This window comes from Periplaneta americana, chromosome 14 (assembly GCF_040183065.1).
Source record: "Periplaneta americana isolate PAMFEO1 chromosome 14, P.americana_PAMFEO1_priV1, whole genome shotgun sequence".
Classification (NCBI taxonomy): Eukaryota; Metazoa; Arthropoda; class Insecta; order Blattodea; family Blattidae; genus Periplaneta; species Periplaneta americana.
In genome coordinates, this window is record NC_091130.1 from 15,247,636 (window position 1) to 15,265,622 (window position 17,987).

Genomic DNA, 17,987 nt, shown 5'->3' on the forward strand with positions numbered 1-17,987 from the left:
GGCATGACAGAAGAAAGAAGTTTGTGCTATGATTTTTGGCTTGCTAGACTGTAGAATTTATTTTATTTTGCAGTTTATATGAAGACCAACAGCAAATTCCAGAACTACTAGAAGTAGAATCTAAACCGTTGTTGGAAATACCATTGATTACACTCACACATACACAAGAGGATGACTTTGAAAATAGGTAATAATTTTTATTTGTGTAAACGTGCGAAAATTGTTACATAAATGGATACATTTATTTTGACAATTGGAGAGGTGTAACTCTTATGCCCGTGTGCACCATTCTCGGTTAAAATTTGACCATGGTTAAGTCGGCACTTGACCATCATCAATGCCAATTTGCAGAGTATCAATCTCGATCAAAGTTAAACAAGCGAGTTGATGATGATCAAATTTGATCACGGGTGTGGGACCGATTATCTTGAATTGAACATGGTCAAGTCGAGAAAAGCAAAATGGCAGCACGATTTGACGTACTAATGGAATTGAGGATGAAATGATGTATCTCGAACACGCAAATCACTGCAAAAATAACAGAATTGGTGTTATTGTAGAAAGAGTAAGTTTGTAGATGAATAATACAATTTTTTTTTCTCAAAATAGACTAATGTTTTATATATCTGCTTTGGAAGATCGGGAGTTTACTTGAGGACAAAATATTATTAGGCCTAACTGTCCAATTTTGTAAACATAATAATAAAGTCGTTATTCTATGCCGGTAATAATATAGTAAAACTAAATGACCATTTTGTAGAATGCGAGATTATCACTTATTAGCTATAGATTTGCTGTTTGAAACTATTAGGACCTACAGGACGTTTTGGACAATTAGGCTATTTACGCTTTAATTAAGAGAAATTACACGGATACCTTCCTTTCCCTCCTACTCCAAAACTCCAACCTTGTGAACACAAAATAAATGGATAAATTTCAGAACAAGGATACTTTCCTTTCCTTCTTACTCCAAAATTCCAACCTTGTGCACACAAAATAAATTGGCACTAAAAACTCCCTTTTCGTACCGGTATGCATGATGATGCGTATTCGACATACACAGACGAATTTCTTTTCTTTTTTTTAATAATTGTTAGCGAGGTATCCGTATACTGAAATTTTCCCAAATAAATTATTGGCACTGAAATGTGTCTTTTCGTAAGCAAGATGATGAGCATTCGACAAACACATACAAATCTGCTCTTTTTAGTAGCCTATTTCAAAATAATTGTCAGTGAGGTATCCATATACTGAAATTTTCCCAATTATTATCAATAATATGAAATAACCACTGTATAAATTACAAATTATGTGGAATTATGTAAACACGTATAACTCATGTTGAATTGTAACTTTAAATCCAAGAGGTAGCCTGCTTTTCTCGTAGAGAACTTCCGTCAGTACTTTTATTCTCTAATATGGATGGAGAATTGCTGACGAGTTCTAAAAGAATTCCCACTTCGAACTGTGAGAAGTTCGGTGCTCTTTTCTTTTTTTCTTCCATGATTATTGAAACTTGTTATTTGAAAACTGCGAGGATGTTTGAAACAGTCCAACAAACAAAAACGAAGCGATAATTGACAGAGTGTGTTTGTTCGCTGTTTTATATTCAGTAACTTAGCGCTCAGATGATTCTTCTCAAGCAAATGTACTGTCAGCTGACGGTACTGAGTTGATCAAGGGAAAATGTCGGTGCACCGCATCTGTAACTTGATCATTGTCAAGAATTAACCATGTTTCCGTGGTTGCTGATAAACGGGCTAGATGATCGAGAATGGTGCACACGGCCATTAAGGATACACATAGGAGGACGATGTTGAAGGAAAGGAGTACCAGTGTGAATAGAATTTTGTTACTGTTCCTGAATTAATGCACTCCTTAAACCATTTGCTGCTTATGTTTAAGCTGTTTAATGAAGAATCGGCAGATAAGGTCATTTCAAACAAAAAATGATTTTAATTTCAGGATTACAAGTGAGGTGCAGTCTTCTGGAATGGCACCACAAACTTCTGAATTTAGACTACCAGAAACAATAACACTGCAGAGGGTGACAAGAAAATCGGATAATATAAGGTAATGTTGCTCACTAAAAAGAATTTTAATTTTGGACACAAACTGTAGTTAAAAAGAACATCTAATGTAGAAGAGTGTGAAATCTAAAGACATTGGTGTGCAGCAATGTAAAGCAAGGTATTTGGAAGAGAATGAGAGTTTGATAATGGAGTGATTATGTTCTCCTATCTCTTATTGATTATTTATTGAGTTGTGCTCAGGCACGGTTTCGATTCCTGCCTGGGCTGATTACCTGGTTGGTTTTTTTCCCCTGACTGTACAGCAAATCTCAGATCATGTATGGGGAATCCTCAGCCTCATCTTGCCAAATAGCATCTCGCTATCACCAATTCCATCGACATTAAATAACCTAGTACTTGATACAGCGTCGTTAAATAACCAACTAAAAAAATTATTTAATTATTTATATTGGCGGAGTTAAGGTCATAATTACCTGTGGCTGTATTTATGTTTACAAATAATGATTGACCTCTTACCTCATTTATAAACTCTTATGGCCAGTTTGTCCAAGTAATGTTTAATTTTGCTTAACGAATGTTAAATTACCAGTCTGTTTATTTTTAACGCTTTGTTAATGTATTTTCCATTTGTTCAACATAATGTTTTTTAAGATAACCAACACTTAACTATAACGTCTGTTAGCACTATTTTAACTACTCAATAGCAGTTGGTAATGATTCTACACATGTAAGACAATTTTTGATTGGCTAAAATTAATCTTTAAATTCTATATTATAGAGTGAGTCATGAAACTTGCATAAAATGACAACCTGTTATAGTAGGCCACGCTCCATAAACAAAAAGTTGACAAATGAAAGTTGTAGTGACATGCTGAATAATAATTACAAAGTAAGGTTATATTTCCTCATTGCTATTATGGATACGAAATACGAAAGAAATAAAATAACACTGATGTATTTAAACAGTCCAAAGTATTTTTTAAATGTTATATTACCAGTCATATGCTAAACATTCCCTGCAGAGAGACACAAAATATTAATTTCTCAACTTCTGTTCGAACAGCTGTGGAGACATCGGCCATATTTAACTAACTGTTAAACGAGTTAACTAACCGAAATCCTACATTTAAAATTAACAAACTGTTAACAATCTGTTAAACCAAACTGGTGTTGAAAACATACAATTTTATTAATTAACAAACTGTTTAGAGTTTAACAGTCGTTAAATTTTCTAACTATACTTGGAAAAACCGGCCAGTAATATCTTAAATTGATCTGTTAATATAATAATATTTACAAGGAATAAATATTTTGTAAATGAGATAAAAACCACATCCATTATTGTTGAAGCCAGAAATCTTATTTTGATTTCAGGATTACAGGTGATGTGCAGTCTTCTGGAATGGCACCACAAACTTCTGAATTTAGACCACCAGAAACATTACCAATGCCGAGGTTGGCAAGAAAATTGGATAGTATAAGGTAATTCCACCCACTGAGGGCAGAATTCATTTGGGAGCAAAGACCACAGATATATAGAACCCTTGATATAGATAAGTATGGTATTTTCTAAACAAGGCTTTTGGATGAGAATATGAGTTTGATAATAAAATGATAGTTTTTTTATTACTACTGTAAATGCTATTCAACAAATTTTTCAAGTGAAAAATAACTCAAGTTTGAAATGCCACAATACCAACTCAGTCTGTAACTTATAAATAATTAGTGGAAACAAATTTTGTACGGGAAGTGGAATTCTCGTCACCGTAACTCCCGTCATTGTACCACCTAGTCACTGCAATTTTTTCACCTGGTGTTTTGGTCACCCATTATTTTGATCACCAGTACACATTTTGTTAAAAATAATAATTTATTTTGGCAAGTAAAATATCCATAGGTACACTGTATAAAATGTTATGTGATTAATATTTCAAAATTGGCACACTGCATAAAATGTTACATGATTTATATTTCAAAATTGCCACCCAAATTGTGTCTGATGGCTCTGAGATACATAAGAACATCACCATCTTCTTTATAATCAGGGTATTGTTCTGTGATCGTGACAAGAACGCCAGTGACTAAAATGTAATCAGTGGCCAGAATGCCTGTGACTAAAATGTTGTTGTTTTCTAATGCCCGGCTTTTGACAATAAAGTCATTTGATCTCTTGCACTCCAATATTTTTCAAAGATACGAGGGGGATCCAGGAAATAACGACCTTTTTTTGTAATAATTAAAAAAATAATAATATTTATTTGAAAAAACAAAGTCTGTTACATAACTGAAGCTTCCTTTACTTCTCTACATAATCACCACCTACATTTAAACATTTGTCGTATCTGTTCACTAGCTTTAGAATTCCTGTGTTATACTCCTCTGCCGCCAGTTCATTAAGTCAGGTGTTCACTGTCTTCTTCAACTCTTCATCACTTCCAAAACGATCCCAAAAGGCAGTAGCCATGACTTTTTGTGTTGAGAGAGTCTGTTTGAATTTTCTCGGTTTCTTGGGTGATGAGGGATGATGCCACTGACGTGATTGGCGCTTGGTCTCTGGAGTGTTGTGAGACACCCAGGTCTCATCACCAGTCACAATTTGATCAAGAAAGGCGCCTCCATCTGTGTGATATCGCATCAAGAATGTCAATGCTGAGGCCATTCTCTGAGTTTTGTGTTGGTCACTCAGTTGCCGTGGAACCCATCGTGCACAGATTTTATGGTAGCCAAGATATTGCGACACAATTTCACCAAGCAAAGAACGAGAAATGTCAGGAAAGGCAATATGCAATTCGTCGAGTGATGTGCGCCTGTCTTGCAAGATTCTGTCGTTCACTTTAATCTTCAGGTCTTCTGTGATGAGTGATGGGCGTCCAGGTCGAGTTTCATCGTGGACATTTGTTCGCCCATTGTTGAACATTTCACTCCATTTTCTCACATTTCTTTCATTCATTACAGTATCACCATACACTTCTTTCAGTTGCCGGTAAATTTCTGCAGGTTTCAAATGTCGGGCATTCAAAAATCGAATCACACTCCTCACCTCACAGTCGGCGGGATTATCAATCACGTCGTTCATTTTGAAGTAACACAAAATGCACAATGGCGACTTGTTGCAACCAGTACTCACAACATTATGAGAACACATGTTAAGGAAGCCAGTTGACCTTCAAACAAGGAAGGGGAGTCAGCTGCGCGGCGGGTATGCGCAAACGGTCGTTATTTCCTGGATCCCCCTCGTATTATCATAGTCAGCCACTGAAGCACAGATTTTGAGGTGTTCCGAATCCATTTCTTGGTTTTAGTTGCACAATGGGCAGTTAGGGGATGGTGACTAAAATGTAATCAGTGATAAGAAGGTATAATGACATCTCCAGTGACGAGAATTCCCTAGATCCATTTTGTACTTAGCACACCATTAGCTAACAACAAGAGTGTCCATTAATCATTCTGCAGTTCATCTTTAATGCATCAAGGGCAACACTAAAGCAGTAACAAAAAGAATACAGCTTTGACGTCTCACTTCTATATGGGAATGCTTGAGTGAATGATGCAGAATCAAATATCCAGCATCAGAGAAAAAATTTTCTACTCAATAAAAAGAAACTGAGAAAACTGGACGAGATGGGTGTCTATTAGAAGCTGATTGAAGGAAGTTAGTTTTAGAGTTAAATACCTTTTATCACGACTAAGAGTGGCAATGAAGTTTAGTCGAAGCACTGGTGGACATTTCAAATTTTTTTAGGGAGGAGGAAGGGAAAGATTAGTTCCACCAATAGCAGAATGGTAGTGTGAAATCTGCTATGCTTACGACTATCTCTCTCTGTTGAATGGAGAACAGATTGAAGTTAAGGTGAGCAGTAAAGTACATCCCATTTTACAAAATGTGTCCAGTGAAATCATGTGATGTGAAGAGGGCTTTTTCAGCACTTAAATTCATGTTAAATGACAGAAGATTAATGGCCGGTTTTTCCAAGTATTGTTAGAAAATTTAACGACTGTTAAACTCTAAACAGTTTGTTAATTAATAAAATTGTATGTTTTCAACACCAGTTTGGTTTAACAGATTGTTCACAGTTTGTTAATTTTAAATGTAGGATTTCGGGCAGTTAACTCGTTTAACAGTTAGTTAAATATGGCCGATGTCTCCACAGCTGTTCGAACAGAAGTTGCGAAATTAATATTTTGTGTCTCTCTGCAGGGAATGTTTAGCATATGACTGGTAATGTAACATTTAAAAAATACTTTGGACTGTTTGAATACATCAGTGTTATTTTATTTCTTTCGTATTTCGTATCCATAATAGCAATGAGGAAATATAACCTTATTTAGTAATTATTATTCAGCATGTCACTACAACTTTCATTTGTCAACTTTTTGTTTATGGAGCGTGGCCTACTATAACAGGTTGTCATTTTATGCAAGTTTCATGACTCATTCTATAATATAGAATTTAAAGATTAATTTTAGCCAATCAAAAATTGTCTTACATGTGTAGAATCATTACCAACTGCTGTTGAGTAGTTAAAATAGTGCTAACAGACGTTATAGTTAAGTGATAGTTATCTTAAACAAAATTATGTTGAACAAATAGAAAATACATTAACAAAACGTTAAAAATAAACAGACTGTTAATTTAACATTCATTAAGCAAAATTAAACATTACTTGGACAAACTGGCCATGAGACTCTCAGAAGAGAATTTGGAGAAGACATCTGTATCACAATGCCAATCTTACAATGAAAGTAGTTTTGTTAATTGATTTCCTGGCTCAGACATTGATCGATGCATGATGCAACAAGAAATATCCCATTTGTGCCACAGGTTATTTTGTTTATGCAATGTGGCAAAATTGCTTTACAATAACCTTGCTCTAGATAGATAGAATTAATACTTTAATAACAATAATATTTTATACAATGTAATATGTTTACCATTTAATAGTATTAAAATATTTACACAGTACTGTGAAATGTCAAGAATTCATCTACAGAATAGAAAGTGTGAGAGATTAAGTAATTTTTTAGTTTTACCTTAAATAATGCTATGATTCTTAATGTCTTCAGGAAGACTATTGAACATTTTTATCGCCATGTAATGTACTCCCCTTTGATAGCATGATAAATTTGATGATGGCGTATGAAAATCATTCCTTCTGCTGGTATTTATACTATGTATGGCTGAATAAGTTGGAAAATTTTCTTTATTACATAAGAGGAAATTTATTATAGAGTATATGTATTGATTTGTTAAGGTTAGAATCTCTAATTTTTTTTAAAATAATCTACATTAAATGAATGTAGTGTAGCAAGTTTTTAACAACATATACAGAATGTAAAAAGAAAGTTACAAGCCTCGGTGGTAGGTAGATGAGTACCATGTGATCATATTTTGTTAAATAAACCCATGTCCAGAAACACTTTGTTTACATGCTAGCATCTCTGAAATGTGAAGGAAGACATAGGCAGTACGAATCACAAAAACTAGGAAAAAAGTTGAAAAGGCAATTGAAATACTGTAAGTTGTTGTTGTTGTTGTTTTCTAATGCCAGGCGTTTGACAATAAAGTCATTTGACCTCTTGCACTCCAATATTTTTCAAAGATATTATCATGATCAGCCACTGAAGCACAGATTTTGAGGTGTTCCGAATCCATTTCTTGGTTTGAGTTGCATAATGGGCAGTTAGGGGACTGATATATTCCAATTCTATGCAGGTGTTTAGCCAAACAATCATGGCCTGTTGCCAATCTAAATGCAGCTACAGACAATTTTCGTGGTAAATCGGGAATTAACTGTGGATTTTGATGCAGAGAGTTCCATTTTTTCCCTTGGGATTGTGTTATCAAATTTTGTTTGTTGAAGTCTTAAGTATGTAGATCCCAGGTGGTGACAGGATTTTTTCTCGTTGCCAAACTTTCAAAACGGCCCCGAGGTTCACTCAGCCTCCTATAAAATTGAGTACCGGGTTTTTCCGGGGGGTAAAAGGCGGCCAGAGCGTGGTGCCGACCACACCACCTCATTCTAGTGCCGAGGTCATGGAAAGCATGGGGCTCTACCTCCATGCCCCCCAAGTGCCTTCATGGCATGTTACGGGGATACCTTTTACCTTTTACATGATTCTCTAGCCTTTGCTCCAACTATTATTCTAATGGCTCTTTTTTGTAATAAGAATATATTTTTACTATCTGCAGAATTTCCCCAAAATATTATTCCGTAGGACATAATGGAATGAAAATAGGCAAAATATATTGTCTTTAAGATACTGCTGTTTAGAAATTGTTGTAACGACCTAATTGCGAAGCATGCTGAGCTAAGTTTGGGGTTATTTATTTGATATGATTTTTCCAGTTTATTGTATTATTAATATGCAAACCAAGAAATTTGGTTGTTGATGTTTCTAGTAGAGGTATATTGTTGATAGTTGTGTCCAATGTTTCAGAGATTAAATTTGAAGTGGTTTTAAATTGAATTATGTTAGTTTTATTAATGTTTAATGCTAGTTTATTGGTTGTAAACCAGTCATAAATTTTAAGGAGAATTATTTCTGTTTTATATTTGAATGTGGCAAAGTTCTTGTCTGTAATTATGATACTTGTGTCATCTGCAAATAGTATAGGATAACCTATTCCTTTTATTCTGTTTTCGTAATGGGTATGGTTAGACTAACTTCTCAAAGTAAAAACTAACTGTATGGTAAATATTCTGCCCCTTTGCAGGCAAGTCACCACTTCAGAGCCTGGTCCATCAACTCAGAATCCTTCAGTGACCGTTGTTTGTGCACCAGAACTCTCCACAATGAGGAGTTCATCTCCGCCATCAGAAACTTCTGAAGACCCTCTAGCACTATTATCAGACCCCACATATGAGCCCAGGACGGTTAGACCTAGGAGGTTCCAAAATGCTTCGAAGTCAGTCTCCATTACCCTTGGACCTAAGCCTCTTTCATCCAGGAATGAAGTTACCGTTGAGTACTTCGGTGGAGGTTCTGAAACAAACGTGAATGCCACAGAAGAATATGAGGAACAGCAGCAAGATGGAAGGTAAGATTGAAGGGAAAATTGTCACTGCCTTTGAAGCAATGTAACGAATAAAATTTGATTGGATTTTATTTTTAACAGGAGATCTTTTACGATGTAAGAGTAATGGAACGGAGAAAAATTCTCTCCGGCGCCATGTGCTGAGGTGCACTCGTTATGAGTGACAAGTTGGCTGGGATCCGACGGAATAAGCTGCCCTCTGCTCTACGTCATAGATGTCTATGAACGTAGGACCGAAGTCCACACATGTGCTGAGGTGCACTCGTTATGAGTGACTAGTTGGCCGGGATCCGACGGAATAAGCGCCGTCTTAAATCACTAAGTGATTTATGCATATCATATATATTATTTTATATCATATATATTATTTTAATGTACCGAAGTACATATGATATTTCTCCGTTTCATTACTCTCACATCGTATGATGATGCAGAATATCTGCAGAGGGTGGCCACTAGAGGGAACCCAAGAGTTGGAGCTTAATCTGAGACGATTCTGTCCGATGTCGGGGTGGTATCCGGTGTGGCTTAGTGGATAAAGCATCAGCACGTAGAGCTGAAAACCCGGGTTCAAATCCCGGCGCCGGAGAGAATTTTTCTCCGTTCCATTACTCTTACATCGTATGATGACGCAGAATATCTGCATGGAAATATCATATGTACTTCGGTACATTATAATAATATATAGGAGATCTTTTGTTTAAAATTACGTTTTCATTTCACCAGTAATAAAGCTCAGATAAAGGCCATAGTATAGTTCATTGTTTTATTACGATTTTTTTGCTATATTTAGTGCCTTGTCTAGTTCTTGACTTTCTTTATTGAAGAGGAAACCTCTATTGCTCTTGAAGATCGGCATTTTCCTACAAGAGGAAATTCTCTCTTGGTTAAATTGGAATGGAGCTATGCCATGCTAATGACAAATTATTGAAGTTCTGCTGAATGCAGGGTTACAGCCTTTTATGTAACAATGTCGATTTAAGGGGAGAGGATGGTATTTTTTTTTAAACTTTTTTCCTATTTGGTGTAAAATATTAATTTTTTGCACGTAGAGAGCTCATAGCTGTGGCAACTCAACCAAATAAAAGTATTTTGAAAAAAAAAAATATTTGGGGGCCCAAATTTAAAAAAAATGTACCCAATGCAGATTTTACTAAAAGCAACATATCTAAACCGTTTTTAAAGATAGATTCAAACAATTTTTTGCAATGTATTTGCAAAAGCATGTTTCACAAACTGTCTGTAACAGAATTTTGATATTAGTCCCTACGTTTGTAAAATAAACAATTAAAATTTAGTAACAATTTTCTGATTTCCTTTCCTGCAAACAAACGGACGTATTTTTAAAATGAAATCAATTAACAAAATTCTGTTACAGAGAAAAGTTTCCTAATAGTCTAAAGAATGTGTGTTCTAAATTTCATGCATCTATCTTTAATAGTTCAGAAATTATATCCATTTTTTTTCTGGCAATGTAGCAAAAAAAAATTAAGTTGCTGGAAACCGATAAAAGCGGGTGTGTGATTTAAAAATCCATAGCGCAGGAAGTTTAAAAATGACGTCTCAACATCTGATAAGGGCACAAATACCCACAAAATGTTATGCAATGCATTCCACACACATCAAAGGGTATTTTAAAGAAAAAAAAAAAAATTTTTTTTTTTTTTTTTTTGAAAATTTAATTTACCGGAAACAACAATAAAAGTGGGCGAGTGATTTAAAAATCCATAACACAGGAAGTTTAATAATGGCGACTCAACATCCAATAAGGGCACAAATACCCACGAAATGTTATGCTGTGCATTCCACACATCACAGAGTATTCTAAAGAATTTTTCACCAAAGAATACCATCCTCTCCCCTTAAGCTACAGTTTGGCTATGACGATCTTCGTTGAACGAACATCGCCGACGATTGAAAGTGCCAGCGGTCATCGTCAGAGAGTGGTTTCTTTACCGGCGAACTTGGTAGGTGGATAGTAAAGTGTTTTTTTATAGTTGACCATGTCTGATCAGCTGGATGAAAATATGATAACGTTATAATATAAGTTCTGCCTTGAAAAACAAGTATGGATCTTTAAAGTAGTTAATGTCATGTTTAGAAATAGATATACAGAGGGGTGTTTTTTAATTCATTGATATTAAGACATCTTGAAAATGAACCCACCAATTTTAAGGATTATTTCAGACTTTCTCGCGAACAATTTCATTTTGTTTTAAGTTCAATTGAAAAGATATTGTAAAATTACCCACAAAATTTATTCACAAACCAATAAGCCCAGCTGAAAGATAAGCATAACATTAAGGTAAAAACCAATGATATAAAAACTTTATTTTTCTTTTTACAATGTTATTTTTTTCATTTAGGAGCATTTATTTAGGAAATAATGTTACAAATAAAGAATAATAATGTGAGGAGAAGGTTGTTGCACTTCTCTCCTTTGCTCGGAATTCCACTTCACTTTCTATTTCACACTGAAACTTTTGCTTCAGTAGCTAAATCTGCCGCATCGTGTGTGTCCTTCAATTATGAATCACTTTACTCAATTGTATTAACAGTTCTGGTTGTTGCAAAATATAGATTTGTTATTGTTTACTCATGTCGAACAAGGATTTGTGTTTACTTAATTAATATCTCGTCTTCATTAGTGGAGAAATTGCAGAAAGATTTCTGTTTTACCGCCATTATAGTTTGTATGATGTATAAATCACATGTTATTATATGATTTAATCCATGACCTACTGTAATTTTACAGTTGGTTTCTCGGCGATGATCGCCAGGTTTTTGCCTCCAAGGCGAACGCTGACGATGTTCGTCGAGCCCAGCGACATTCGTTGACGTTCATCGCCGTAAAGAAACCATGCACATTCAAATCAATGGGACAGAATCCCAGCGAAGATCACTGTAGCCAAACCGTAGCTTTAAAGTGAAATAGTAAAAATAACTTAAAATGACTTTATTAGAGGCTACAGGAAATATTGTGATTCTGTAACTAAATTGCAATGAGAAAATGGAATACTTTCTTGATTAGTGTAAAAACTTTGGCATTGTAGACAATTTAATGTCTTATTGTTCATAAAATTCTACAAAGTACAGTAGAACTCCAATTATCCAGACTAATTGAGACTGAAGTGAAAAATTACTCTAAAAATGTGTTATACTGGACACATAGTATTGCATGTTAAAAAAAAAATTATAAATATATTACACACGAGGACATATTCATATTGCTGTACAGAATAGAACTTCACTATGCATGTCCTGTACTCTAAATAAAATATTTGCAGTCTTTTGGAGTAAAGAAAAAGTATTTTCTGTCACTGAATAAATAATTTCCTGAAAATCGATTCAGCATGTATTTGATATTCTGATAATTGCATTTCTACTGCACACACTTGTACAAATAGTACTGATTTAATTTCAAGGATTGTGAAACCATAATACTTTTTGCAGGAACATTGAGAAAGTCTTGCTGCAACTCCGTGCAGAGAAGCTGTTGCTTGAGATGGAGAAACTGAAACAAGAGCGACTCAAGATGGAAGCTGAAAAACGCAACATCAAGCTACGCAATGAAATCCTTTCTTTACGCATACACCTTGCAAAACCTCAGGACACGATTTCGTCATCTGACCATCCCACAACGACTAGAACCACGCGAGAAAGTTCATCAAATTTGACTACGTCTGTGTCAGTGCAGCGTGAACCATCACAGAACGCTGCTAGTTCTGCTACCACGAAGCATTTACCTCTACAAGAAGAGAGTCTACGAATATCTTGTATGCCCCAGCATAAGAGTTCCCAGTGTCAGAGTTCATCACCTGATGCTACCTCTGCAAAGTGTCAAACATATGAACATGCTGCCCATCCTGCAACCGGTGGAAAAGAACGGACATCAAAAAAGAGTAACGAAACGAGACAATTTTCCTCAGGAAGAGCGAAAGAGGGTAACTACAAAGCAAGCAGCATGCCTGTGAAAAGCTCAGATGAAGAGTTGACTAGGAAAACAAGAATTGACTGCAGTGAAAGTGAGCAAGTTTCATTGCCAACACCTTATTTGAAAGAGGAGGGAGAGGAACATTTCACTACGGAACAGGCATTATTCTACAGTGCAGTTCATGGTGAACGTGATGTTGAAAGAGATGCTACAAGACATTCTACTTTGCTTGTGGGGTCACTAGATAGGAGTGAACTTTCAGATTCTAGCATACATGAAAGTGATAGTATATTAGAAGTTGAAAGTATGTGTAGATCTAGAGACTTGGGTTGTGGTAGGGAAGAGACGCAGAGAGGTGGTGGATTCCCAATTAGTAAAGGTGAATCACTTGTGGGTCAAAGTGATATTAATACAGATACAGTGAGAACTGAGCAACGAAAGAAGAGTCATGGATCATTTCAGCAGATGAGTCCTGTTATAGGTAGTAGAGAAAAAGTTGGAGAAGTTGGTAGTTTCCATTTTCATGATGTGTACAGCAAAAAGAGTGAAAGCAAGAGGCTTTTTGAAAGTGCAGATTCATGTGCTTTGAATGAAGAAGGTACCGTTGTGAAGAAAAAGAGAGTAGAAAGCATTGGAAGGGTACAGAGCTCTGGAGTGGAGTGACACTTCAATTGCAGATGCAATATCTTCATTGTGTTGATGACATTTTTGTGGCTTTGATGATCTCACAGTAGTTGGTCCTCATGTAAACAAAAAGGAAGGGACTTACAGTATTGACACAAATACTTGTTTGTTTACTTTGTGCATTCACATAAGAAATGTTGCCACTAAATAGTTACATTTTCAGATGTAACAATATTTTCAAGTCAAGGATTTTAAGTTTCATTTGCATAATCATTGGATTTTTCAGGATAATAACATGATGACATGTTACTCCCTAGGTACATGAGACCATCTTCCCCAACTCATGTTCTCAAGTGACAGTCAAGCCACAGTGTAAGAAGAATCAGTAGGGACAACTCTTGTCGGCACCTTTGATGTTGTTGGTACTAAATTCAAGCTCAGTAAGGTCTAGTTCTCAATGAATCCAACTATGTTGCTAGTATCAAACCACTATCATAATATTAGTAAAATATTTATTTATTTATTTTATTGGTCAGTAATACGAATAATCTTGTATGTACATTATCTATCATTAATATTATGTCACTGGGAAGTCAAAATACTTGCATCCATTGTTGATGTTCATGTTCGCACTTCACCGCAACGGACGCCGTGATGTATTATGTTGTACTTGGATCAATTTTACCAACATAAGCCTGAAACAGTGACTTGAACGTTAGTGTCAATTAGTGAATATTTTCATGATGATTGCATACGGAAGTAATTATTATTATGGTTATATTGCCATTCCTTTGCCTCATGTCTTTAAAATTATTAAAAGATGAGTAATGAATGTTTTCAGTTAATATTAAATTAATGCCAGTCCTGTCGTAGATGGAGATCCATCTGGTGGAGGTTCCAGATAATACACCCGGTTTCGTGACGTGCGCACTCAGAATTTGTTCCTATGAAATGGCTTAGGTGTCTTTACTGTTTGTTCTCTATACTGTGGTCAAGCATTGCCTGGCTTAAGGCTTCTACACAGAAAATTTAGTAAGAAGAATGGAATGTAACTTGCCTTGCAACTTAATTTTGTCACAAGGATGCGTGTGTGTTTCAGTTCATGATGTTTTGTTGATGTTAAACATTCGGTAGGCACTCTTCTCGAAACACCAATTCAGCATTATCTTATGAGCATAAAATAGAAGCATTTAAGCTGCATGTACATGGTTCAATTTTCCATGTGCAAATGCATGCATTCTCTAAACAATATTGAAAGAATCAAGTTTAAAAGACCCTTTCAATTAAGATGCATGCAGATTTTGTGTCTACGTGATGCGCTGTTTTGAATGTCATCTTCACTACATATATATTAATTAATATTAAATATTAATCTTGCAGTCATTGCGTGAATATGTAAAGTTGAGAGAAAAGTTGAACCTTGTAGAGGCACCTTTAGGGAAGTCCGTGCTAAAATTAAAAACATACTCAAAATCAAAAGATACATGAATGAGTTTGTCTTCTTTGGGGAGAGTGAACAAACATACAAGCTATCAGTAATCATTTTCGAAACATAATTAGCAAGTTAAATTTAATTACGAATTGTCTTTATGCTATACAACAGTTTGTATGAAGAAGCTTGAGTTACCGGTAAGGTAATTTGTAACATTACGAGAGAGAGTTTCCAGACACGTTAATGAAATTATTCAGTAATATCGAAACAGCTATAGTGAGCCATAGTATTGCATACAAGTTTGGTATTCTTGGAAGAAAATGAATTAAAAAGCGAACTTCAAGTGTGCGACAGACGTGGACAAATTATTAGACTAAATTAATGATATGTGCAACGAAACTGTATTTATCGGTAGAAATAATGAACAAAAATGTATTTTGCACGGAAATAATGAACAGAAAATTTAGTCTTGAGCTTACTAATACTTTGTGAACATTCTCTTATTATTTATTAACACACTGATTTTGTCATGGATGCTGGAAACCAAAGTTGACACTTTCTTTGAATATCAGCATCATTTAGCCAGATATTAGAGTGCTTAAATGAGTCCATGTAAGGTTGTAAGCCTCTTTTTGTTCACTTTCTTCTTCAGTATAGATCACAGATTTTCAGTCCACATCTGTGGAGTAACGGTCAGCGCGTCTGGCTGCGAAACCAGGTGGCCCGGGTTCGATTCCCGGTCGGGGCAAGTTACTTGGTTGAGGTTTTTTCCGGGGTTTTCCCTCAACCCAATAAGAGTAAATGCTGGGTAACTTTCGGTGCTGGACCCCGGACTCATTTCACCGGCATTATCACCTTCATCTAATTCAGACGCTAAATAACCTAAGCAGTTGATAAAGCGTCGTAAAATAACCTACTAAAATAAAAAAAAAAAAAAAATCACAGATTTTCAATTTCGTTCATGTCCGGTCTTCTTGCAGGCCATGGGAGAATATCTTCTGCAGTATATAATTAAAACGCCAGTAGTACCAACATAGCCAGAAAAAATATACTTAACCATTGGAAAAATGTACCACAAGATGTAAACAATCACATTTACAACAATAGAGACTCTGTGAATTATACAGATAGTTGATATGACGAATTATATTATGTTTCCAAGAAAACGTTTTAGTCTAATAATTTGTCCACGTCTGTATTTGAGACCAAACATTCAGGATGGTTTCTGGCATGGTATAGTTCTTGATACTAATTATAGATGAATTGCATGATTCTTTTGAAGGAACAGTAAGTTATTGACCAGGTCATCAAACGTGTCTATTTCCTGAATTCACAGACGATGTTTTTGAAATCATTTTACAGATACGAGCAAAATACAGAGTAGGCCTAAGTAGTAAAATTAATTATACTGTATACATACAAGGGGTGACTGTTTATAATTGTGCAAAATCCCCACTCGCCCTAAATACTCTCCTTTCTTACATAGCAAGAAATCATCATGCAAACATCATAATGCAAAAGTTTCGAACATTTGTAACACTACCACTCTATGCAGAAGATGTTTCACAAGGCGACTTAAATTGCATAATTCTTGTACATATTGTAAAGTAAATCGCCACGTTTACACAGAATAGAGCAAAAGGGAACTATCCCCTCATGAAACCCTCTTAACACCCTGTAACATTTTGTGGACAGTGGGTCTATCTGTTGCTATCTTTATATTGCTTTCGTTTGCTCATTTAATCTACAAGAGGAAGCACTTACATATCCCAGTCAGTCACTTAGAGTTTGTTGGTTTGTTTTCAATGGCCACCTTTCGGATCATTTAACCCATTTTGTTTCATGCTTCCCAAATCACTTGAAAGCATTGCAGATGAATTCTCAACCCATTTGTTTGTGTCAGGAACAGCTTTGTGAGATGCACTTTAGCAGAATTTGTAATTCTGATAACTACTAATAAAATAACGGTGATAAAGCAATACTGTTCTTTAGGTGTACCAGTTTATCTAATCCTTTCTAAGTGCTCCCAAATGTTTGTGATTTCTTATCTGAAGAGATTGATTGAATCCACATGTTATTATTTTGAAGTTGTATATATAGCTTGCAGCTAGTTTGTAATTTGGAAATGATTTCTTAGTAGCCTTACTACATGGCAGTAATAGCTAGTACCGAGGTCTTTATGAAGAAGTAATTTTCGACTAGTAGATAAGGTTTCTCTAAATGCTATTCACGTGTTGTAATGGGTGTGACTTTTGAGTTGGATTAGTTTCAGGGTGGAGACTAGAGATATTACTTCAAACTTTTCATCTGTTTCTGGTACTGTGACATCAAATGTATAAAAGAAAAGTTGTTAAACTAGGTGGCTGGATATCTCATTTGACAGAATAACTGGCTACAGAGTGGAAGGTCCTGGATGGTTACAGGATTTTTCTCATTTCGAGTCCTCATGGGGGAAGAAATTTTCTCATGAAATTTCGGCCAGTGTATGGGACCGGTGCCCACCCAGCATCGTGATGCACTTGGGGAGCTACGATAGGTAGCGAAATCTGGTTGCGAATACCAGCTATAACGGCTGGGGGGATCATCGTGCTAACCACACGATACCTCCATTCTGGTTGGATGATCGTCCACCTCTGCTTCGGCATGTGGGCGTGAGGCCAGCAGCCGGCTGGTCGGTCTAGGCCCTTCACGGGCTGTAGCGCCACGGATTTATTATTTTATTTTTTTACCAGAACTTTCAGAATGGTCCTGGGATCCATTCAGGCATTATTATTATTATTATTATTATTATTATTATTATTATTATTATTATTATTATTATTATTATTACTGTCCACACCTGTGGAGTAATGGTTAGTGCGTCTGGCCGTGAAACCAGGTGGCCCGGGTTCGATTCCCAGTTGGGGCAAGTTACCTAGTTGAGGTTTT

At 35.7% G+C, this 17,987-nt stretch overlaps 1 protein-coding gene across 21 annotated transcripts in view; it reads left to right on the top strand.

Moving 5' to 3' along the window:
* The window catches only part of LOC138713170 (uncharacterized), a 126,494-nt gene extending 109,456 nt beyond the window's left edge, over nt 1-17,038 (top strand). For all 21 annotated transcript variants that reach the window (XM_069845026.1, XM_069845020.1, XM_069845034.1 and 18 more), the window contains 5 exons: nt 74-187; nt 1,966-2,073; nt 3,408-3,515; nt 8,749-9,072; nt 12,523-17,038. In XM_069845026.1, coding sequence (XP_069701127.1) covers nt 74-187; nt 1,966-2,073; nt 3,408-3,515; nt 8,749-9,072; nt 12,523-13,666 — 1,798 coding nt within the window. In that variant the 3' untranslated portion in view covers nt 13,667-17,038. The remainder of the gene's footprint in view (nt 1-73; nt 188-1,965; nt 2,074-3,407; nt 3,516-8,748; nt 9,073-12,522) is intronic.
* The last annotated feature ends 949 nt before the right edge of the window (nt 17,039-17,987 follow it).